The sequence below is a fragment of the Ambystoma mexicanum genome, chromosome 6q, assembly GCF_040938575.1.
Source record: "Ambystoma mexicanum isolate Mex_15411 chromosome 6q, UKY_AmexF1_1, whole genome shotgun sequence".
Lineage (NCBI taxonomy): Eukaryota > Metazoa > Chordata > Amphibia > Caudata > Ambystomatidae > Ambystoma > Ambystoma mexicanum.
In genome coordinates, this window is record NC_090937.1 from 616,709,897 (window position 1) to 616,735,452 (window position 25,556).

Consider the following 25,556-nt stretch of genomic DNA (forward strand, 5'->3'; position numbering starts at 1 on the left):
CAGTCTCTCTTCTCCGCCTGCTTTTCTCCCTTCTTCTGTACCTTCTCGTTATAGGAGGTGAAGAACCAGGCCCCCCTTCCTCCCTCCCACCCCCCTTTTCTAATTCTTCATATAGGGACTTGTGTTCTGTCATCATAATCACTTTTCCATCCTCTTTAATAAACAAGAGATCATTGTTTGAAATTGGGGCGGGAGGGATCGTGTGGTTGTTGTATGTTCCAGGTTGGGACATTGTGTCATTATTTACATTTTTAGTTCTTGATTGTGAGAGGACAGCAGTGGGTGGTGTAGTATAGTATCCCCACACAAAGTGTGATCCATCCCAGATCAAGAAATCACCTTCTTTGATACCTACAGTCGGAATTGTTTTCGTTCCAGGAGCAAGGGTGGTGTTGTTCCCCCCTCCCCCCTCGTTCATCTCGGTAGAGATGAACGCTATAATCCAGTGTAACACCAGACAAAACATTGAGATGAAGAACACAATAGCACACATTGATAAACCACATTCAAATGAATATGTTAATCTAGCCACTAACATTTCTCTAAATCTAATATATCTATTAGTTGCAGGCTGCCCGTTCGATGCCATGGTAAATCCTGTTTGAGACACAAAAGTTTATTAAATACAAACATGTGACCATTTCCATATTGCAACGTTTCGGTGATAAAATATAGGGTTGGGTTAGGAAGGGGGTTTGTTGACAGACAAGGTATCTTTCAGTCATCATTATTCGTACCTCACTATATATATAGATAATAAAAAACATGACATTTTAAACACGACAATAATAAAAATATCTTAAAGAGCACACGAAGGGAAAAAAGTACCCCACGCAAAACGTTCAAAATTGTAAAAAAGAAAATTTACATATACATGTGTACATGTTTTAGTCCAGGACATTTGCTGCGCGCTAATTGTGTTCACTGTTCATCTCATGAAGCACACAAAATTCCACTCATTCATTCCGCACAACTTCATCGTCCGCTGTTGCCTGTGCCTCATCCTGCACCTCACTCTCCGCAGCGCTATAAGCTTTACGTACATCTGTCAAATGCACCCAATATCGCAGGCCCTTAACCTTTACTGCTGTAGGCGTGCAAAACACTACCTCATAGGGGCCATGGAAACGTGGTGCGTTCCACCTCCGCACAAAACTTCTAACATATATAAGGTCACCAGGCATTAGCTGTAGTGGTTTTTCAGGCAACCTATTTGGTTCAGTCGCGTTCCCCTCCTCTCTTGTCGAGGGTGGGGCTAGTTGCTTTGCAATTACGCGCGCTGCCCGTGTCAGTTTTCGCAGGTATTCTGTGAACTCCTCCCCCAATATAGCTGCGCTTCTGTGTGCATCAGAACGCTCACGGAGAGGCGAATGCGCTGTGTGCATTCTTCTTCCCGTGACGATCTCGTGCGGGGACAAATGGTGATCCTTACTTGGCTGGTTTCGTAGTTCAAACAAGGCCAAAGGCAGGCAGTACATCCAAGTCTTTTTAAGGGAAAAACAAAGTTTTGATAATCTGCTTTTTAACAGGCCGTTTATCTTTTCTACGACACCATTACTTTGAGGATGATAAATCGAACATAATTTGTGCTTTATTCCCAATAATGTAGTCACTTCTTTAAAGAGTTCATTAACAAAATGCGTCCCGTTATCTGAGCGAATAACGTCGCAAATTCCCCAGCGCGGAAACACTTCCCGCACTAGGAACTTCGCGGCGCCCTTCGCGTCAGGGCGGGCACAAGGGCCTGCCTCCACCCACCTTGAAAATGGACATACAACCACAATCATGTATCGAGCTCCGTTACACCTCTCTCCCATGTCTACATAATCAATGTGGAGTTCTCTGAATGGGCCACTTGGTTTTGGTATCGTACCCCTTAGTGTACGCAAGGTCATACCTGAGTTGTAAATTTGACATGTCGTGCATTCTAGGGCTAACCTCGTGACGTGTTCCTGGAGGCACGGTGCAAACCAATCTTCTTGTATCTCTGCCATTATGTGTTTCTTTGTGTTGTGTGCAGGAAAATGTAGTTGTTGAAATGCTATTTCTACCAGCGTAATTGGCATTACCACTTTTCCTGAACTTTCTTGTCGCCACAATAAATCAGTCGGTGATTTGCTGCATCCTCTCTTAGTCCACAGCAATTTTTCTTCTGCACTAGCTCCCTCTTGCAGCTCTATTATCTCCTGTGTGGACATCATGTTGTATCCTGTGGGGACCTCTTGGCTTGCTGTGTGGTGCAACATGTACTCTCCTACTTCACCTTTTTGTAGATATGAAGCTGCTTTGGCAGCGGCGTCTGCCGCCGCGTTCCCCAAAGATACAAAATCTGTATTTGTGGTATGGGCTTGACATTTTACGATGGCCACTGCCGTGGGGTCTTGCAGGGCCTCAATCAGTTCTTTCAATAATCCTGCATGCTGGACTGGCGTTCCGTCTGCTCGCCGAAACCCTCTCCGCCCCCACCGGGCCAACCCGCCATGAACTGTTGTTGTCATGTATGCTGAGTCTGTATATATGGTCACTGCGCACCCCTTGGCGGCATGCAATGCTTCTATTAGCGCTATTAGTTCTGCTGCTTGCGCTGAATAGTGTGATGGGAGGCGGTGTTGTACTAGTATCTCATATTCATCTTCCTCTAATCGTACCACTGCCATACCCACATGCTTTTCTCCTGTCTCCATGTCTATTGATGCTGACCCGTCCACAAAATACACCTCACCCTCGGTCAGGGCGTTTTCAAAAATCACTGGATCCTTACTTTCGTCACCTGTGTACGTGGCGCAGTTGTGGTTTTGCATGTCCTCTACAGTGCATTCCTCTGTGATGAATGTGGCTGGGTTCACTGTTTTACATCTTACTATATGGATGTTAGCGCTGGACAGTATTATCTCATATGCTGTGGCGCGTTGTGTTGTCAATGTGCTCTTTGTTCGCTCTAATATTGCAAAAAGTGAGTGTTCCACAAACAGTGTCACCGGGCAGCCCATCACTATCGTGGCACTTTTTTCAATTGCGAACGCGGCTGCAGCTAGGGATTGCTCGCACGCGAAATGACCTTGCATTACTGCGTCTAGGGTGCCGCTATAGTAAGCGAGTGGTTTGTGCCCTAAAGATGTTTTCTGTGTCAGTACTGCTGTCATCAGTGTTCCTTTGCAGTGTGAAAATAAGAAGAATTCGCGCCCATAATCTGGGTTTGCTAGTACTGGAGCGCTTGATATCAGCTCTTTTAGTGAGTTAAATGCTGTGTTCATCACCTCTGTCCATTCTATGTGTTTGTGTTCTTGTTGTGCTTCTTTCAGTGCCTGTAGCAGAGGACTTGTGTACGCCGCATAGTCCAATATCCATGCTCGGCAATAGTTACACATACCCAGAAATTTCTGCATCTCTTTTACTGTTTTGGGCTCCCCAATTGTTCTAATCGCCTGTGCCCTGTCTGGTATAATTCGCTTTCCATCCTTTGATATCAACTGACCCAAATATAGGACCTCCGTCAGACAGTATTGTAACTTCCCCTTGTCCACCTTGTACCCCTTATTTGCCAATAATGTCAACAGTGTTATCGAGTCCTGTCTGCACTCTTCCTCAGCCTGGGCACAAACCAATAAATCATCAACGTACTGGATCACTGTGCTTTCTACAGACAAATTCCCCAGATCTTCATGTAGTACCCTGTTAAATATGCTTGGGCTCTCGCAATATCCTTGTGGTAATCTGCAGTGTTCGAACCTCCTTCCTCCCAATGTAAATGCTGTCAAGTACCTGCTCTCTTCTGCCAAGGGAATCGAAAAGAATGCATTTTTTAAGTCAATTACTGTGAAGTGTGATGCTTTTTTTGGAATGTTGCACAGTATTGTCGCCGGGTTCGGGACTAAAGGGAACTCCTTCATTACCACATCGTTCAATGGGCGTAAATCTTGTATCATCCTCCATGAACCCCCCTTCGCTTTTTTGATTGGGTAAATGCATGTGTTGCATGGGGAGTTTGAGGGCACTATTATACCCTGTGCTAACAGTGCTTCGATTGTCTCTCTGATCCCTTCTTCTGCTTCTCGCGACAGTGGATATTGTTTCACCCGGGGTAGTATTGCTCCCTGTTTTATTTTTATCACCACAGGCTGAACTTCATGTAGCAACCCTACATCGTGGGGGCCATTAGTCCATAAGTTAGCGGGTACTGAACTCATGTCTTCATCAAAAAATGTATGCGGTGCTCCTACTACCGCCATTAGTTCAACTTTAGTTTGTCTGGCTGTAACTACAATGTCGCAGGGCATTGCCAGTTCCATCACTACTTCACCATCTCCCTCAGTGTCAGAAAATAGCTCCTCGTCCGAGAGCTCTCTCAGCGGGATATTTGCATTTGTACACAATACTGTCCGCCACTCACACCCTTCCATGTCAATACCAATCACACATATTCTGTTTGCCGATACATGTATTGCATGCAAATCCAACGATAGTATTTCCCCAAGAGCAGTGTCAGGGCTTGCTATGGGACGAAAAAGGAATTCTGCTGGGATTCTCCACTCCACCCTTTTTAGTTCTGGTACTATGAGAGCCAATGTTCTCATACCTTCAACAAACATCTCCTCATTTCTTGGTACCCCTCTGATCTCTTTTATTATTGTGTGGCCGTGTATTACTGCTAATATACGGAGGGGGCATATGCCTGGCGTTGAACATACGATGCCACTCCCTGTGAATGATATGGTCATGTTTAGTTTGCTCAAGAGATCTCTCCCCAGTAAGTTGATGGGAGAGTTTTCATAGTATAGTAAGGGTGCTTTCACTGTTTTACCCCCCACTGTCACATCCAATACCTCTGTGTAAGGAACTTCAATTACAGCCCCAGAGAACCCCTGCGTCTCTAATGTTCTATTAGATAACGGGAACCGGCCCTCTCTAATGCATGATTTCTCCGCTCCCGAATCCACCATGAAAATAAATTGCTTGTCTCCTATCTGCGCTCCTATCAATGGTTCCTCTGATGCATTGTAGGTCGTAGACAGTACTGGACACGCAAGTGCTCTCTGTGGGCTGTCCTATGCGGGGTGTCTCATTGCCCCCCCCTGATCGAAAATGTTCCCCGAAACCACTGACACTCCACTGTAAGGTGCGGGGGCTGGTGCCCCATTAGCTACTGTGGCGAAAGTGTTACCAGGCGTGTAGTGCACATTGTCATTATTCTGTGGGCTGGTTTGTGTTCGATATTGATGTCCGTGTAGTTGTGCGTTATTCCTTTGTACTGCATTGTCTGGTTGCTGGTATTGTCCCATGGGGAGGCCGTAGGGGCTTCCTGGATGGGGGTGTCCATACTGTTCTATCTCTTGGAAACCGTTGTTTTGTCTGCTCCTACATTCCCTTGAGTAATGCCCCCATCTCCCGCAATTCCAACAGCTCCCCTGTGGACCTCTGGGACCCTGCCACCCATTTCCTCCCATTCCTCCATACCCTTGTCCTCCTCTTCGACCCCTGTACCCACCTCTTCCTCCTCTTGGGGCCCACTCTTGCCACGTTGGACCTCCGTTCTGCTCCTGCTCTGTCCACTGTCGTTGCCCTTGTCCTGCCCAATTCGCTGCTATTCTTCCTTGTATTGCTATTTGCCCCTCCTCTCCTTCCTCTCCCTCCCGTATGAGTGGGAGTCCCGCTACCGCTGCTGCGACCTTCACCAATTTTGATTGCACCAACTTCGCCTCATCCGCCAACCTTTTCTGTGCTACTTCCCTCTCTCTTTCTTTGATCCGTTTACAATGGTGTACTATTATGCTTTGGATCTCCGGCCAGCCTTTCGCCTCAACACCTGCTATTTTATCTAGTGCCTTTTGCACTTCCTTTGGGAGCCCTCTCTTAATGATGAAGTAAAATAGAGACGTGGATTGGTGCCAGGGCGTACCCGTTTCCGCTCTCCACATCTCCTGCACCCGGAGAATGTAATCCATAGCGTCCTCCCCGTCATTCATGGTACATTGCATTACTGACTGCAAATCAGGGGTATCTGGGAAGGTTTCCCGCAGTGCGTCCCACACCCTTGCTCGCACGGTGTTAAAAGAAGCCCCATCATGGCGATCACACTCTAAAGTTACAGCTGGAAAACCCGCTTTAGCCCACACTCTGTCTGCCTGATCCCCTACTGCGGACACTAGTAGGCTTTTCACATCGCCTACCGCCAGCGGTATACCCGCGGTATGTTTCTCAAATGCATATATCCACTTGCTTGCCCCTCCTGACAGCTGTGGTAGTAATTTCATTAAGTTAGCCTTGTCCATCTGAGCCCACGGTATATAGTTCGGCCTCCCACCTCCCCTGTGGAGTAATGGGAGTTGTAATTTCCCTTTTGCCGTTGCAGCTTCCTTTTCCTTAGTCACTGCTGACTCTAATGACGCCATCTTCCCCACCCTATTTCTTAGTCGTCCTATCCATTCATCTTCTATAGTCCCCAGTGAACATGCCCCATCTAGCTCCTCGCCTTCTCCTCCTACTGCCATGCTCAATCTATCACTCTCATCCCCCCCTCCTCTGACATCACATAACAAATCCTCTCTGATCCCTCTCTCTCGCGAGACATCACCAATGCTTCCTTCTGCTGTCCCTACTTCTATTATCCTGGTCGGTTCTTCCTCAATTCTGAACAGTATTTCCCCCTTTTTCCATCCTTCCTCAATTTGTCTGCTTTCGCTCGACGCTCTAGACGTGCGTCCAGATTGTGTGGGGGCGCATGCTGTGCGTTCACATATGTCTTTTATTCTTGAGAGCTCATCTCGTGCCACTGTAAGCCTCGACTCTAAGTCACTCGTTAACTTCTCTATGTCCACTCTCTGTGTGCCTCCCTGGGTGCGCTCTCTGGTGTTTTCGTATGGTGGGGGTGCAGTTGGTCTTTGTGGCGTGCTGGTTGAAGGGGGAGGCACATAAATCGGGTCGCTATATCCTGCTGCAGGGGCTGGTTTAGGTAATATTGGGTACAACATAACCACTTCCGCAGGCTGTTCTGTACTTAACTGTTCCTTTTCCTCTCGCGGGATCATTAGTGGATTGTCTGTGGTGGAGGGTAAATCAATATTTGGAGCTGGAGCTTTGGGTGGGGGTACTTCCTCAAACAATCTCCAAAGATCTAATATCTCCTTCCTGTTCTGCCATTGTTTTCCCTTATACTTGAGGCGAATACATGTACATACCATATCAAGAACGCTTTTGTCAAAAGACCCTCCTTCTGGCCAAATCTGGGGCAACCCCTCCCCTTTCAATTCTGTTAACCATTGATCATGATATTTATTTATGCGTTCAGCATATCCCGGCAAGCTCTTGCAAATGTGTGACAAGGGAGTTTCAGCCCCCATCCTTTAAATCGCTAGCGCTACCACGTTCGCTTTCGTTGCTTTTTATCAGCTGTAAATATGCGTATGTATTCCTTTATGGCACAGACAAGAGCGGACCTCTTAAAATTATCACCCACCGTTATTCACTGCACAAATCTCTTCTCACTCACCATATCTCATCTCCTTCCCATTCCCAGGCACTCTTATGTGAGCTCACTTGTAATTGATCAAGTACTGGTTATGGCCACACTCTCTGACACCACCTCGCGGCCACCCGTTCGTCTCTCACACTCGTACGGTGCGCGCACCCTTCACAATGCTTTCCACTCACTCTTTTGTCTTTCTCCTCCCTTTCCTCCCTAGCCAGCTGTCCCTGGTTTCCTGCTACGGTTACTGTGTTCACGTCTGTACGTGCCACTGCTGAGTCCCCACCTTTTAAGATGTTCTAACTTCTTTATACCCTTCTCATTTTCGCCCCCTACCCCGTGGAAATGGAAAAAGAAGAAATAGAGAGAGAGAGCACAATCACTAAAAATATTTCCGGTGTCTCCTTTTGCTAGACACCAATAACTTATTTCTCACTTCTTCATATATTCCCAGTACTAGTCTAGATAGCACTATGCGGCGCCGCCTTCCACCCCCTCTCGGAGCTAGGTTTCCGTCACTTCTACCACGTCACTTATTTCTTACTCCTAATGGCCATATGCAAAAGAAAGAATAAAGAAAGTTTCAAGACCCGTCTGTAGTAGACCCCCGATATTCTTCTCCTCTACCTGTCCCCGTTCTTTTATTCCCAATTCCCTTTCTTTTTCCCCTTGACGATCACTCGCACTCGGTACTCACGTGCCCGTCTTGAACCGATACTCTCCGAAACTGGGTCCGTCCAGGCGGCTTCACCGGTAACTCAACGGTCAGCCCCTGGCTCCGGCGAGCGGCACTCAAAGGGGATTTTTTTCCAATCGGGATCCCGTACCCTTTCTCATTGAGTGCGCACTTCTTATTGTGCCGGTCGCCGTTGGCGGGCGGCCTCCCGGAGACGGCTCACCGTGCGTATCCCTTCTCGACCGGAGATTCTCGTGCCACAAGGGGGTCGTTTAAGAAGGAGTTAGGAAAAATAGTTTGGAGATATCACGCTATCGGGGTCACCACTGAAAGGAAGCGCCCCCAATTCAGCACGATCCTCCCCGCAATGAGAGACAATAAGGGACTCTCCCGTAGTGGGAATAAGACCAGGACAGAGTGCGGGTGAGCGTAAGCGGGAGTTTATCCAAGGATAAGGCATGCAAAGAACTCTGCAACCTACGAGAGCGCTCTGCCTCACAATAGCAAAGACAGGCGTATTTCTAATACAAAAAACGTCATCAACACCTAAACACTATAGGGGGCACAAGTCAATTGGGATTGGGTGGTGTCGACTAACTATAGGTGTTGCTGCCGCGGGGTTGGTCTTGGCGGGACGACGTCACTGGTCAGCCTCGTGGGTTGGGTTGGGCCTGGCAGGCCGGCTTGAGGTCATCCGTACGGTGTTGATGTGCTGGGGCAGCCTGTGACAATGACGAATACCTTTCCTGTCTCATTTGCCCTAGGCCATGCACACTACAGTTATTCAGAAAATGACATTTACGTTCATTAATAAATCGCTTCACCAGCTTATCTTAAAAAATAAACACAACACATGAGGAATGCACCTCGTGAGAGGTCTGGTGGTTGTCGGTTGGGGTGAGATTTACCTGTGTCCTATTGACCGGTATTTTAGGTCACGGGACGGGGCTCTGGGACCTAGGCCGAGTGATACATGTCTGTCTGCTGCGTTAGGAGTTATTATATAGATGGGTCTCTGTGTCTTGTCCCAATGATGGGGGTCGTCCTTGCACGGGGTCAGGATTCTTGGGGGGTTCGTGGGATTTATGAGGGGTGCTGGTAGATCAGTGGGTTCATCGGTGGGTTTATTACCGTGCTGTAAATAACACAGGTGGCGGGCTGTGGCCTCGGTTGCGGCGCCGGGGCCTCTGACTCTCTGAAGTAACGCCAGCTTGGTTGGGGGAGGTGAGGGAGCGCGGCACAAGTCTTAGCTTTTTTATCTGGCAGGCTTGGTGGGGTGGGAGAGGGAATGACCTTGCATATACTCACAAAGGTATTTTCCTCGTGCGTTGCTGATCAGTGAAGGCAGGAGTTTTGTACTGTCCTGCCTTATTTTAACGTTATTCAGACACATATATATAGATACACATTTCAATTTCGTTACACATTTCTTTAATATAGTCGGTTCCAGTACCTTTTCATTACCTAACATTATGTTCACTACATTGTGTGCGTATTGTATGTACATTAGACGTTATACGAGGGATATCTAGGTTATGGCCTACAGAGATTGATGCTCGCCGCTTTGGGTGATTCAAAACATATATGAGTTCAAGTTTCTACATACTATTGAAAAACACTTTTACAAATAGAGGTTACACGTTTGGTCAACATCTTTCTCCGTGGTTATAGCAGCATTAGTCCAGACCTGGAGGGATATCATATAACGTTACATTTTTATGGTTCATTCACATTTTAAACAGAGGTAGTTCCTTAATACCAATACTTGAATTATTTTCTACCTTCTTCAGATAGTGATGCTTCAGCTTTTTTTCCGTTGCCCCGGCCTTGCGGTCCGGGTCATACGGGGTGCAATATCACATTGTTACTAATATAATGTTGCCGGGTTGGCATCTCGGGTTTAGCTCATCTCCGACTTTCTCATGGGAACGCGCTCGCAGCGGATCTGCCAGGGCTGCTGAGGCGGCAGAGATGCATGAAAGGCCCTCCAAAGGTGGGGGCCTCGTTACAGTGTGCTGAACTCACACCATGTTTGCTGTGCAAGATGGCGTCTAGGCCTGACTTAATTTTTCGGTAAATGCAAAGACAGGGTGCGTGTGGGCAATGTCGTCGGCGGGTGAACCCTCCTTCACCTGGGCCCGGGTGGCATGAGGGTGCGCCCATCGATCCATGGTCCTCACCTGGGGAGGGAGCTGTAGGTGAGGAGGGCCTCGTGGCCCTTCCTCCCCTACAAGTTATACAGTCCCATTCCAGTGATTTCTTTTTTAATTTTAGATGGAAGTTACAAACTTTGAACAAATCACTATACTCCAAACCAATGGCTTCTAGATGTTTTGCAACCGTGTTTAACAAATCCGCGTGAGCAGTGTTGCCTTTCCTGCTACCAGTGTGTGCTACGAACTGGGCTACCATTGAATCCTTCGAGTCTTTCGCCAATAACATCTTCCCTAGCAACTTACAACAAGCCATCTTCCATAAAGTGTCCAGGGAGTCTTCTCCTAGTTCAAGCCACAAGGCTTCAACAGGTACCGACAGAGGTAGGCCTAATGGTGACCTTAAAAGCTGTCCCTCGATCTTCTTTAGCCAACCAACTTGTCCACTTTCGAGCGCTTCCCAGCGTACATTATGCAGGGAACTACAGCCTTCTTATAAACCTCGAGGTACCCCTCAATAGATCCCCATCCAACGTTTGTAATAAAGCTTTTAATTGGCAGCCACTTGCGCCTGGCTTTTAGGGAGAGGTAGGTCCTGGATTGTTGTGATATAGGGGCACTGTAGAATGGGAGGCCTAGATACACATACTGGTTGACGATCTGTAAATGCTCACCACCCATATACCAGTTGTATGAACTTAGACTCCTTACATTTCCAAGGATTTGGAGTAGCTTAGTTTTATTCTGGTTAATCCTCAGATGGTTAACAGATGCACATAAATACAATGCTTCCATTGAATGTTGTAAGCCTAGTGGGGTCCTACCAAGAAGGAGTTATCATCTGTGAAGGAAATCCAGCTCAATGAAACCCCACCCAAATTGGGTGGACATTTTCTACATTTAGACACGGTATTGTTCATATCAGCCACATATAAGTTGAACAAGAAGGGTGCGAGAATGTACTTCTACTTGGGCCCTGTATTAGTCATCAATGGGCCTGATATGGAACCTTCCTGGGAAAGCCTAACCACCACCTGCATGTTTGACTAGAGCATCTTAATCTAACGTAGCAGATGGAGGTTTATCCCCCAGCGCTTGAGCTTGTTCCATAAACGTATGCAGGACATGCTATCAAACGCTGCGGAATCGTCCACAAAACACAAATATAACCATTGTCATTGCCATTCAATACATCCACAGAGAATAGCTGTAGTGCCCACATGGCCTGCGTGTCGCTCCGTTCTTTTCTAGAGCCAAGCTGCTGGGGCTTCAATAGCTTTTCCGTTTCTGCCCATTTGCTGAGGAGTTGCAGAAGGATAGATAGTAGCACATATTTAACTGCTTATGTCAAGCATGGCGAGCAGTCTGAAATTAGTAGGTTCGATGTAACAGCATTTTTTTGAGCACAGGAATAAATATAGAAAATATCCAACTGCTAGGAACCACGCCTGTTCTAATAATCTGGTTAAACATATGCAGTAATAAGTTGCCCCAGTAGATCAGATTGCGTGTCAAGACGGCGTTAGCCAGACCATCTGGTCCAGGAGCTCTGGAAGCCTTGAGTTTGATGATATTTGTTATGTCAAGAAGGTTAATCTGTACATCCCCTGATCTGACAACCACTTTCTGCGACTCCACCACATCGCAGGGGTAGCTGGGATTGTACTATAAAGATTTAATGTGAGCCACCCAGATCTGCTCAGAGATACCGCCAAGCTCCTAAGGGGATTTGGCTGAAAGATGGAGGCGATATAAATGCCAGAATTTCCTGGCGTCGTGTGTCTTAATTAGCACATAGACCAGTTGGCGTTTTATTTGATCTGGTCTTGTGCAATCTCTGCCAGCTTTTGTATTTTGTCTCGAGTGCCCCTATTTTTATTGCTTATCTGTGGGAGCTATGGAGGGATCTCTTTTAATATATTTCATAGTGTGTCGTAGAATTACTTTAGGTGTGTGCATAGACATATAAAATGTAGGCTGCAAGGCGTTCAATTGAGGCAACAGGACTCTCCTACGAGAAGCAAGAGGTCATAATATGGCAAACAAGGCAGACATGTTCCCTTTTGCTTTTCTGGATGAATTCCACTGGTGTTTACAGGGTCGCTAGTGCTAATCATTTATTTTTTCTATATATCAGCTTCAGACCACATTACCAAATTGCCTTGCAAATTACAAGTAGCCAATGTTAACAAAGGAGCTACTTTTGGCAAAGCTTGTGGACAAAAAGTAACCTGTAAGAAAGCATGGTCACTGAGATCAATTGGATGTATCTCAGACTTAGTGACCAAAGTACAAAGAGCTCTCGATACAAAGATGCTGTCTAAACAGGATGCGTTATCACCATTTTGTCTCGGTGATGACTTGTAATAACGTAGAGCTACCAAACGGCAGAAGAGGCTCTAAGCCATGGCTCAGCATCATCTCAGACCATTTGCGGCCCTTATTGAGCTGCCCCATACATGAATACAAGATTGGTTATTTATAACATGCTTAACGCCCAGAGGTTTCTAAGCACGGACTCAGGGGCTCGAACCTCTGGTGCTCCGTGATGTCTTGTTTCCAAGGCGAGCACGTTGCCCCTGAGCTATCCTCCCAAGACACGATGTTTGTTATACATAACTTCCCCAAATTCCAGCAATATTTCATCTTCTATGTCAATGCAATGAGCGTTGAAGTCGGCCGGCAAGAATAATGCTGTCTCCCGGGCATGTTAGAAGCCAACACTGCAAAACGTCCGATATTTTGAAGAAAGGCTCTGTAGTATGGCTGCCATCAGGGGATCATATAGATTAAGAACAAGGGTAGCTCTACCACTGACAGGAAAGTTAGTGACTGCAATTCCCAAACAGTACGAAGATACAGATGCAATATCATCACAATAAGCCTCATAAGACACTTTAGTTCAATGCACAAACCCTTCTTCGGACGTCCTTTGCTCGCCTTGGTTGCAGCTTGTACAAATATCAAATAATGATCTAGTACAAATGTAGTGGACCACCAAGTCTCCTGCAATAGAAATATGTCTGCTGAACTAACATCCTGCAACCCTTCTGGGTGCACCATAAATGATCAATAACCCCTAGTATTCCATGAAAGTAATGACTGTGGTGATGTAATCTCGCTATAGCAGTGGCTTTGATCATCAGTCACAGTTCTCTAAATAGACAATGAACCTTCATTCATGTCTGTTACATTGATAGATTCAGAGAAAAATTGATTACTCGCTATGCTGTGCACTTTTTGGACATTGCTAGCTTTCTTTCCTTCCATCGAATATAGGGGGTCAAACTGACATTTTATACTCTCAGTGGGCTGTTGTGTTTGCAATTCATAGCCCAAGTTCCAAATTAGTTCTGCAGCCGAAACAATACGGTCAACAACTACTATGGAATCAAATGTCACTATCGCCAGTTACTTGTACTGTGGATACAAGGTAAATCAACAGTAGTGATGTCAGGTAAAGAGACAACCCTTAATGCTGGCATACGATGCTATAGCCTCAGGAGATTTGCACAATTGAGTAAAGGGCTTTGGTTAGTAGGAGAAGTTTCCTCAACACGTAAACGGCAACTCCACACAAAAGATCTGTTGACCAGTTGCATGTTGGGCTCGACAACTGGGCAATATTTATTTTTGGGCTTATCGGCTACCTGAGGCTTGTATCTATCTTGAAGATTAAGTTCGTGAGGATGCCACAAGGCCTCAGGAGGCCTTTGTACAATGCCCGCAGGAACGCCGATTCTTTCTTTGCCAGCAGCAGATATTGTATCACATTGTGTTCCGGCATTTAGTTTTAGGCTAGTAGGCAGCTGAAGAGTGGTAAATTTCACTAAGCCATTTGCCAATCTAGTATCGCTTTGTATTTCTGCATTTAAATCTTGGCTACTAGGCAATAACAAGATGATTGATTGCACTGTGCCATGTGCCACTGGCAGCTGTACACTGTCTGTAAGAAAGAGCTTGGTCTGTAAGTCCGACACCTGTAACCACTTGTCCAGTGTGCCTGTTTCCTCCGCTGCACACTCAGTTCTTCAATATATTGGCTTGAGCATGGGTGTCATAGCTGTAGGTGAGGTCCACACAGGGGAGTTGCTAGGTCTGGAAAAGACCCGGGACCGTCCACAGCTCAATATTCAAAGAAGCGTGGTTAGTGGTTAGCAATAATGGCCAGACCTATAGCATTTGCCAGAGGATTAGAAGGTGACGTTATGCGGGCCTTCTTCCTATTTTTCCTCCTTTTATTTAGTTGTGGCACAGTGTTCTTGTTCTGGCGAGTTGCTGTACACTCCAGTATTTTTGAGTACGTTAAGATGTAATTTTCATAATATGTGTCTATGACCTTCTCATAAGAGTTATTCAGTATGACATCTTGTGTTTCGGGTAAAATCATACACGGAAGGAGGAGTATTCATCATGCTAGAATCGCTGACACACTCCCTACCTGAGATTCAAGTTCATAAACCGGCTGCTCTATTGTTACCGTTTGGTCTAAGTTTGCACTGTTGGCCAAAATGATATCTACAACCCTGGCAAGTATATGTTTAATTGCCTGTTGCCCACTAGCAAGGGTTGAACAAAGGCCAAACATTGCATTTACTGTGACAGCAACTGTATTTAAACTTGGATTAAAAGCAGGTGCTTGGTGCAATGAATCATTAGTTAAAAAAAGAGACACTAGTGTCCGTGCTGCTTGTATCAAGTTGAGTTTCAGATGCTGCAAGTAGCCGTTCAACGTCAGGACTTGCAGTAAGGTTTGTGGTGGTGGATTATGTTTCGCGTACTAGGTTCTATATTAGCAACACCTCCCAAAAAATCACGTCGAAGAGTTAGACAAAGGTTTCATAACGAGTCATTATTGACTGTTGCGACATCACAATGGGGAACTTGACCCATTTGGCATTTGAGTAGAATAGTGTCCAGCGACACTACAATCACGCAGTGTATCACATAGCAGGGGGCACCCTGTGATGGTCGGGAGCACACCGACATTAATACTGACACTGGGGGCACCCAGTGCACGTGGTCCTCGGTGCTATAGGCCGTGAGCCCATGGCTATCCATTACCAATAACGACACAGACACAGGGTTGCCACTTTCTTGGTCTCTGCTGCAGTGCCCGCACGTGCACCCAGATGCCCGTTTTATTACTTAAAAGAGCAACACGCCACAAAGTCTTGAACAACTTTTGAACTGCCGGGCCTGCTGAGCATAGCAAAGTTGGCAGTTTTGCACTTTACTTGATCTCCACCGCCTCACAATACAGTTCGAAGTTCTCCACCCAAGCCTTTCAATGGGGTCCTAGACTGGCAGGTGCACCTACCACAGCAAAGGCATACAGTGGTACAAGCTGTCCATGTTGCCAATAAGGCCCTTGGGCGTCATCATCCGCATCTCCCATGATGGGTACCTGATGTTGCTCTGTTTGTTGTCAAATGGGAGCACGAGCACTCACTGGGAGCCGCTACCCTGTGGTCTCCATCTGCCCAAGCAAGAGTACGACCTCACTCTCTACAGCATTCTGGATTCCTGGGCTCCTCACGTGCAACAACTTCACTGGATGTCCCTGATGTCCTATGCTGCTTGAGCCGGCGGAGCGCAGAGTCATCCACAGCGCCCATACAAAAAGAAAACACCTGCGCGTGTCTTTCTGACTGCACCCCCACCAGGAAGGAACATTTCACACCAGACCCGGGGCTGTAGCAGGAGATCCTTCTCCCCTTCAGGGTTGCTCCGACACGGAGCACACTGGAATTCACTGATGGGCAACCAAGGTGTGTGGCTTCATGAGGTGCCATTTCTGCTGTATTTATGCTCCGAACTGGAGCGCAGTCATAGTCACTGTTGAGCGTCCCGGATGCAGCAGATGAGGGACGCGGGCAGCCACACATCTTTTGCCTCTCCCTTTCTCAGGGGAATGCTGGCAACTGCAGGCCAGAAGCTCCAACACGGAGCGCAAGCACACAATCACTGCTGCCTGGCCTGGGCGTGGTGGGGGAGGGGCGTGGGTAACCACGGAGCTCCTCTTCACCTCGCTGCGCAGGGAGTTGCCGGCAGCCACAGGTCCCGACACAGAGCTCCACCTACCATCACCGCCAGTGGGACCGGGATCCTCCAGACCACACCGGCAATGGCATTCTTCTTTGGTGGCTGACACCACTTCCCAGCGTCCTCCACAGGCACTGGGCAGCTTAAAGGCTACAAAATTCGCACAGATGGGGCACGGGGCCCAGACTCTCTCGTCACCAATGTCGTGTCGTGCTCTGAGGGCTTCTGAGCAGGACACAGAGCAGCTGTGGGTCACCCGGCTGGACAGGGACACTATGATCACACAGTGTATTACACAGCAGGGGGCACCCTGCGAGTGTTGGGTGCACCCGACGTTGATACTGGCACTGTGGGCACCCAGTGCATGTGGCCCTCGGCGCTGTGGTCACACAGGCCGAGGATACCCTCTAGGTCTAGGCCATGAAAACACGGCTATCCAATACCAATAACGACACAGACGCAGGGTTGTACTTTCTGCATGTCTGCTGCAGTGCTCGCACATGCACACAGAGGCCCTTTTTATTACTTAAAAGAGCAACACGCCCCAGTTAAAGGGGCCACACAACAAGTAGTATTTAAGTCCTTTGCACGCTCCCCAGCTGCAGGTGAAAAAAGGTTTGCGATTTTCTTAAATGTTACAGTGGCATTGTTGCAAATCAATGTTTGCAAAGACGCATCAGTAGTAACAACTTCTGGTTTAGTTGCTGTAAAGGGCAGGATTATGCTCCTTTTGTTTTTGTCGACAGATGATGAGGTTGCTCGAGATTTGCTTCACCTCACTGGAGACGTTAGTCGTTTGAGCCGAATCCGTAAAGCGTATGCTTTGGGGTGGGGAGGTTTGGCTGGCTTCTCTTTAGACACTGTGATAGCGCTGAGAGTCATTGTTTTATTGGCACTCAGTCCAACTTTCAGACAAAAAGGAGTGTTCTGAGCACAGTAGTCAGTCGCTGCCAGATAAACATTCCTTCTCTCAGCCACACTGAGGCGTTAGAAGGGAAAAGCAGAGACTTTCCTCTGAGCTTCGCTGTTACATTTGCGCTGTAGTACATAATGTAAGTGCAAAATACTTTTAGGGTAAAAGAAGTACCGTTGTGCAGCTCCCAGCGTAATTCTGCAGACCACTGCAGACCACACTGCACTCTGCCCTACTCCACTCTGCTGTGTTACTGAGCAGATATAGTTCAGCAGCAAGTTCCAAATCCAGTGCTCTGCCTCCAAGAATAGTAACTATAAAGTCACTCAAAATTCACCAGCAAAATGACAGCCTCCTGCAGACCACACTACACTTTGCCCCACTCCGCTCCACGGTGTTACTGAGCCGATATAGTTCAGAAGCAAGTTCCAGATGCAGGACTCCGCCTCCAAGAATAGTATCTATAAAGTCACTCAAAACTCACCAGCAAAATGACAGCCTCTGCACACCACACTCCACTCTGCCCCACTCCGCTCCACAATGTTACTGAGCAGATATAGTTCAGAAGCAAGTTCCAAATGCAGGACTCCGCCTCCAAGAATAGTAACTATAAAGTCACTCAAAATTCACGAGCAAAATGACAGCCACTGCAGACCACACTCCACTCTGCCCCACTCTGTATCTTTCTGAAGAATCAGAAACATGTAAATCTAGGTACCATAAAGAGGCACACCTTCATACACAAAACAGGATGTACTAAAACCTAGTCCTACCCTCATAGACTGAAAAAAGTCAAATGTACATATGTGGGATGCAAGCCACAAAGACACCAACTTAAAAACACTTTTAACCCAAAATAAACAGGTTCCCCTGCAACTAATCCCTCCAAAACACGTTTAAAGCTGTATCCACAATTTTGAGGTTACATACAGTTGACATCTTCCGCTGGTCCAGAGATGTTTCACTCAAAGCCCATTGAAGTGCCAGCACGAGCTTGACTGTAGAGGAATAGAGCCAAGATGCAGGGAAAGGGAAGAAGTAGATCAGGATGAATTGAGAAATACTCATGCTTGAGAGAGAAACAATGTGGGTGAACTGTCTATCATTGCTTCACTCTGGTGCCCATAAATGTACTTTTGCCTTGGGGGTTGGGTTCAAGCTTTAGACAATAAAGCTTATATTTCCTTTTTTAGAGTTTGGATAAGAGCCTTTCAGTTCCTAAACCAGTAAGGGCAGACTCGTTCAATTAAGCAAACCTTAGTAACTGAGGGACAGATCAGAGGCAACAAACAAATGGCAGAAGCCATGCTACTTGGCAACCATACAGGTGGTTGACGGCACCCTTAACATCCTTGACGACAACCACCCCTGCCTCCTGGTTCTACTAGACCTCACAGCCAGATTTGACACAGTAGACCACCTGGCGCTTACAGACACCCTACATTGGCACATGAGGATCAGCAACCTTGTCCTATGCTGGTTCAAGTCCAGCCTTGCCAACCGCTAGCAGTTTGTTCAGATGGACTTGTCTAGATCGCCAATGCTACCCGTCACCTGTGGAGTCCTGCAGGGCTCCATGGCTCCATCCTCTCCCCAGTGAACTTCAATCAATACATGGAGCCACTGGGAGCCCTCCTAGCAGCATACAACATCCACACCCACCAATACGCTGAAAACACACAGCTATACCTCAAGATCGCCTCCATCAAGGACTCCATAGTTTTAAACCCTGCCTCTCGCTGATCCAGTTGTGGATACCCAGTTCAAACTTGAATCTGAACCTCTCCAAGACAGAATTCCTACTACTCACCAACAACACCAAATACCTATACATACAGACCTGGCTATCACCATGAACTCTGAGGGCATCACACACGAGCTTACCTATTGCGCCAAGTCCCTTGGGTTCCACATCAACAAAAACCTCTCATTCAAGACACACATAGCTAAGAAATTCAGACAGCTTGGTATCAGCTCCATCTCCTGTGGAGAGTCTAGCCCTTCCTCAGTCTGGACAGCATTAGACCTACCCTTCAAGCACTGGTGCTATCCCACCTGGATGGGGGCAATATACTCCTGGAAGGACTTCCGCAATCCTGTCTTGTGCCCCTGTTTTAATTGTACTACATGCATACGCAGGCCTTATCAAGGGTCTATGCAGATACAACCACATCACCCCGGCCCTCATCGACCTTCAGTGGCTCCCACTGCACACACAAATCACTTTCAGTGCTGCTGTATCATCTATAAGGCTGTCCCCCTCAAGTCACCCAGCTACCTCTCTGAGAAACTCAGCATCTCCGGCGGACAGCGTACCACCAGATGCCAGGACACGCGCAGACTTGAAATCGCCCCAAGACTATGCAACCTCCTCCATGTCAATATCCTATTCATCCCCATGCTCTGCATTGTTGTATACCTCTGTAAAGCACTCATTTTCTTGTCAAAGCCAGGCCCGCACTCAATAAATACAATAATAATAATAATACTAATAATACCGAAAGCGACTGGAATGGGGGTACTAATTGCGTGTCAGTGTGTCCAGCTGCAGTCAAAGTGATTTTTTTTACCAATGCGATATCACGCCTCTGCATGTGGCATACAGTGTAGCCAGTGACGCCATAGCAGTGCACAGGAACTTTGTTTTCATTACCCCAAAAGGAATACATCCACAAACAATGGTTAAATGACAATCTTAGGACGTTTGACATTATGATGGCATGATATTGCAACCGCCTTTCCAGGTGATTGATTTTGATATCAAACAAAGGCTCACTCACCTTTGAAGGCTGCCCAGTGCAACGCATTGTCCCCTTCAGAGTCGCACGCTTGGAATTTTGCCCCTTTGCTTATGAGGTAGCAGCAGAGCGCTGTCTGCCCATACTGTGCAGCTGTGATCAGAGGAGTACTCCCTTTCTGGTCCTTCACCTCCAAGGACACGCCCACCTGCAGCAAAAAGTCCACGGCGGAAATATCACCGCCGACACAGGCCCAGTGAATAGGGTGCTGCCCCAGTTCCGCCCTGCTTGGTACATCAACGGGCCCTTCAGAGTTCACAAAATAGTGAAGCAGTTCTGTGGATCCTGCTAGAGCAGCCCAGTGAGCAGGTGTATGCCCTTTCTCGTCAAACGTTCTCAGAACATCGGTCCCTTCGGCCTCGATTATCAGCCGGCATTTTTGTAGGTCTCTGTGTAACAAAAGAGAAAGCACAATTAGTACGCACAGAACAATAAGCAAAAAAAAACGAGCTGAACCCGGCGTATCATACTCCAATCTAGCTCTCTCTATATATTATTCCAAGCTTTATAGGCTGGTCCACTACTATTATACACTTTTGAAGCAGAGAAGGGGTGAAAAATAAGACCATCTTGTCTGGGTTCTGTTGTGCATTGATATGAAGGGAACACCACTTTCGGGGGCAGAGAAAGGGAAAGGCACGGACGGAAGGGAGGAAGAGGAGTTTAGGGAAAGGCAGAACGTTTATGAGGAAATAAAGAGAAGGTTGCCTTTTGGACGGCTACGAGTATTCATTGGGGGCGAGCTCTGATTTCATCCACCACCCCCCAATTGTAAGTACCATGTAACAACTGGTGACAAAGGACAAGGCGATCCTGCGCCTTAGCTCCTGTTGCAGCAATATGACTACCCACTGACTCCTGACCGGGACAAGCGAGTTCCCCGTGGTCATCCGTATCCATCCGCCACCTGGCTGCCGCCGACTCCCCCTGCTGTACATGCTCCAGTAAAACGGGTATCCGCTGACTCCCAACGGGAACAAGGGAGTTCTCACTCTCCATCGCGCCTGTCTATGCTTGGCTGTCCAAAGCCACTCCGGCGCCACCATTTCACACAGCAAGCACCATTCCATCCGCCATCTGGCTTCTTGTCTCCATAGCTGCAGTCAGTCCACGCTGCCCAGCTCCAGGGCTGCCCCAGCGCATCCTTGTTCTGTCATCCAAGCCCAAACTCTGCAGGTACAGTCTCCTGCATGCGGTCCCTCGACAATAGGGGGGTTCAGTGCACCCAGAAGCACCCAACTGGGCCCAACACATCTCTTGCTCTGTCACCCGCCTATAAAGTGATAGAATGGCTCCTGGCACACTGTCCAGCAAAGTAGCACCAGCATGGACTCAGAGTCGTCAAGGAGAACAGTGAACACACATTACAAATTCTTGCATTGAAAAAGGCCCTCCCACTACATACTGCAGATCAAAGGGGGGGACTACAACACTGTGAGCAAGCCTTCTCAGCAGACTGCGCACCTGAGTCCCATTTCAGCAGCACTGAATAAAGCACAAAGACAGCACGACCCCGCCTGGCATGCTCATCCGAAGCTCATCAGAGTAGGCTGAGCCTGGCGCACCTGCCACACTCATAGCTACACAAAGGAAGACAAGCAAGCAGCGCAAGTCCTCATACATGTGACACCAACGTCCAGAGCATCGTTCCTCAGAAGTTCACAACCGTTCCTGGCAGAGCACCGACAGGAGAGAGGCCTGAGGTGGGAAGAATGAACAGAAGACTTCATCAAAGCTGTGGGGACAACAAGTCACTGGCCCTACAAGACATTTTCACCAACCTGGCGGCATAGGAAGTCAAGACAATCCTCAAAATGATTCCCACACAATAAAGAACATCATATGACATGCCCGCTGCCGCCCTCAACAAGAAACTAATAGAACAACCGAACCGCAGCTACAAAAGGTACGCTTTCACCAGTGTCATCAGCTACCCCATGAGACAATGGGCAAGTATGCTACTGGACTCCAAAATAAATCACAAATCTTTAAGTTTGCAAACTTTTCAACTGAGGAAACGATCTGTCTGCAAATAATCGAAGGATGGACATGATCTGCATTCCACAAACACTTATTAGAGTAGCCACTACCGCTGGAATAAATAATTGACCTAGCACACATCTATGAGAGAGTAGATGTATAAGCAACCGCCATTGAAGCAACCAAGAAGGGAGAAACGGTTGCAGCGGTACAAGCGGCATGGCCTTCAAAACATCCTCAACTTAATGCTGTACCACAACAATACCCACTAGCGACTAACAGGAATTAGGCACCAAGGCTATGCTGCAGGTGCGGATTCGCATTCTCACAAAGAGAGCTATGTCCAGCCATCGGGCAACAATGCTCTAATTGTGGGAGGGATAACCACTTTAGATCAGTATGCAGAGAAGTTGTACCATTCCCACAAAGTCCAATCCCAGCTCTATCACTCTCACAAGTTTGGGTCCCACTGATTTGGACGTACCAGCCCTTATGGTCAGGAGCAGCTCCTCCTCCCCAACGGCAACTGCCATTCTCTCACCCATGAAGAATTATAGGAGTGCTCGAAGATGTCCACATCCACGAAGATGATACCCAGGAAGCCCCTGCAGAATGCTTCTCTGTAGAATACATATGCCACCAAGAGTAGTCTTACAAATAGGTGGGTCAAAATCATTGTTGACAAAGGAGCAACTGTCAACATTAGGAACAAGAATAACTATACCCCCATCTGAACAGCGTATCCTCTCATGAAGTCCACTGGAAAGAATATACTAGTTGGGTGTGACCCTGGGACAGCTCATATGCCAAATACGCCACAAAGAGAAAGTGATTACTGCAACCACACATGCCCCCAGGAGCCCACATGCTGGTCATTGTCTATTGAGCTAAAAAACAGCAAGAACCCTTGAATTCATCGACATACACTAGGACAGTTCTGAAATAGTACAGTGCGACCCGATGACGGCAAAGACAATATACACCGATATCAATTCCTCAGATACTTGCCATGTTTCCAGAACTATTCTGAGCACTAGGAAAACTAAAAAACACAGTGATCAAACTACACAGCGACACCTCAATCAGACCAGTACCACAACACCCCAGGCGCGTAGGAATTCATCAAACTAAAGTCTCAGAAGAGCCACGTCTCCTTCTCCAAGATGACATAATTGAAACAACACAAGGCCTGACCCTATGGGTATCACCATTGGTGCTAGTACTGAAGGATAATGGCATCATTGGCCTGTAAGTAGACGTGTGCATCACCAACATGGTCATCCAACGGGAAAGACACTCTGGCTCGAACATAGAGGACATGATCGTGGGACTCAATAAGCTGGTCAGATGCTCGAAGCTTGATCTGATTCAAGGCTACCATCAGCTAGTTCTCCACCTCGCCTGAAGACCCGTCACCAAATTTTGCATCCATGAAGGCTTATTCTGATACAAGCGACTCAACTTCAAATCTCGTTCACTGCAGAGATTTTCCAAGAAACAATCAGACGCCTCCTCCTGCCGATCACCTCTGTATTTACACTACAGTAATGATATCCTCATGTTCGGCAGATCCCAAAAAGAACCAAACACTACTAGAACTGACCCTGAATAAAAAAAAGTGTGACATAAACAGAACACATTACAAATTTTACAGACACATTTTCTCTGACCAAGGAATGAGTCCTGATCCTGAAAAGCTCCTCGCCATCGCCACACTACCCCCACCGACTCAAGTCTGATAATTTTTGGGCATGGCAGGTTACTGTCACGCTACCTACCAAACTATGCTACAATGACAGACCCGATCCGTTGGCTACTCAGGAAGGAAGTTCCATTTCAGTCGAATGAAAAGTGTCAAACAGCCTTTGAGATACAATCTGCTCTAGCAGTGGTGCGCCATCTGCTGTACTTCAACCGAGCCTGGCAGATGGAGAACACAGTGGATACCAGCCCGGTGGGCCTAGGAGCCATCCTGGCCCAGAGTGAGATGAAAGATGCAGCTGCCAAATATGTCATCACTTATGCCAGTAGAGCTCTGTCCGAAAACTGGGGCAACATGCACCAGGAAGAAAGGGAAAGCCTGACAGTCGTCTGGGCCTGCAGATATTTCCACCACTTTGTGAACAGATGTAAATTCACATGTATTGCGGATCACCAGGCATTGTTATTGCTATAAGGGAACCTGAGGATGAAAATTCCCCAGCGAATAGAGAGATAGGGCATCTGACTGCAGGAGTACAGCTATGAGATTATTCACAAACTGGGTAGCCGACTACATGTCAAGACACCCCAAGGTGAGGACGAAACCTGGAAAGCGAGCCTGCAAACTAAGTGCAATACATTTAAAAAAACACTATTCCCACAGCACTACTGATGGATACACTTGCAGAAAAGAAAGATCCAGTGATCAGCCTAGCAACATACCTAACTAAAGGAAATAATGGAAGAGCTATAGGAACATACAACAACAACACAGAAAGGCTGACATAAAGATCTAGAAAAAAGGGCAAAGTTCCCCACAGAGCTAGCAGTGACAGAGAAGGACTTTGTCCTCATAGAAGGATGTGAGAATAGAATGGCTATGACAGCAGGGTCCAAAGGTTGTCCAAAGATAGTGGGCCTCATTATGACCCTGCCGGTCCGGAAACAATGGTGGCGGTAAATCCGCCACCACCGGTGTTACCGGACCGGCTGATTCCGAGTTCTGCAGGCGGGAGTTGTCATTCCCGCCAGGTCTGACCTGGCGGGAGTAACGCCACCCACCTGCAGGTGGAAATAGAAACAATGGCTCCGTCATAGACGGAACCAGTGTTTCCATTGTCCCCATCAACATGGAGTCCTGTGGGAATGGGGATTTACGGAATTCCGCCTCCGGAATTACCGGGTCACCGGGGATGTGATGCCCCAGTGATTCCGGCAATCACGGAGGAGGAATGGTATTTCGGGTCCGGCGGCAGCCTGCCGGTTTTTCCGGCACGGCTACCACCGGACTCGTAATGAGGCCCAATGTTTCCTTTTCCCCCAGAATCTCAGTGTAAGGATGGTAAGCAAAAGTCAGACAATGTTCAGTTACTGTGGGTGATATACTCTATTGGATTTCACCATATGCATTTCATGATGTATTATTATAATGAACAAAAGGTATATAAACAGATGTGCTGATATATGCAATACTAGAGTGCATTAGAGGAGTCTGGAATGTTCTGTTTTGAGGAGATATATTTTTGATTGCCAGGAATTATACTTCCTGGCAGGTTACTAAATTTAAGACAACATATTATACTAGCCTGTTCAACAAATTCCCACCAGTTAATAGCCTAAGCGTGTTTAAAAGGCCATATATGTTCCATGAAATAACTTGTCCTTGGAAGTGGAAGGGAAGTTGTCTGTTGATGGGGGCAAATGTGGTATTGCCAACTGCCCACCATTCCACGTTTTCTCTGGGGCTGTAGCTGTATATTTTTAGTCTATTGTCATCATAGACAGGTTTAAATGTCTCATTGTCACTGTCTAATAGTAGTGAGGTGAA

General features: G+C 47.2%; 1 protein-coding gene across 2 annotated transcripts in view; it reads right to left on the reverse strand.

Annotated features, from left to right (window-relative positions):
* Positions 1-25,556, reverse strand: part of LOC138516180 (uncharacterized) — a 341,043-nt gene that overhangs the window by 280,674 nt on the left and 34,813 nt on the right. For both annotated transcript variants that reach the window (XM_069631112.1, XM_069631113.1), the window contains exon 2: positions 20,030-20,436. In XM_069631112.1, the coding sequence (XP_069487213.1) occupies positions 20,030-20,436 (407 nt within the window). The remainder of the gene's footprint in view (positions 1-20,029; positions 20,437-25,556) is intronic.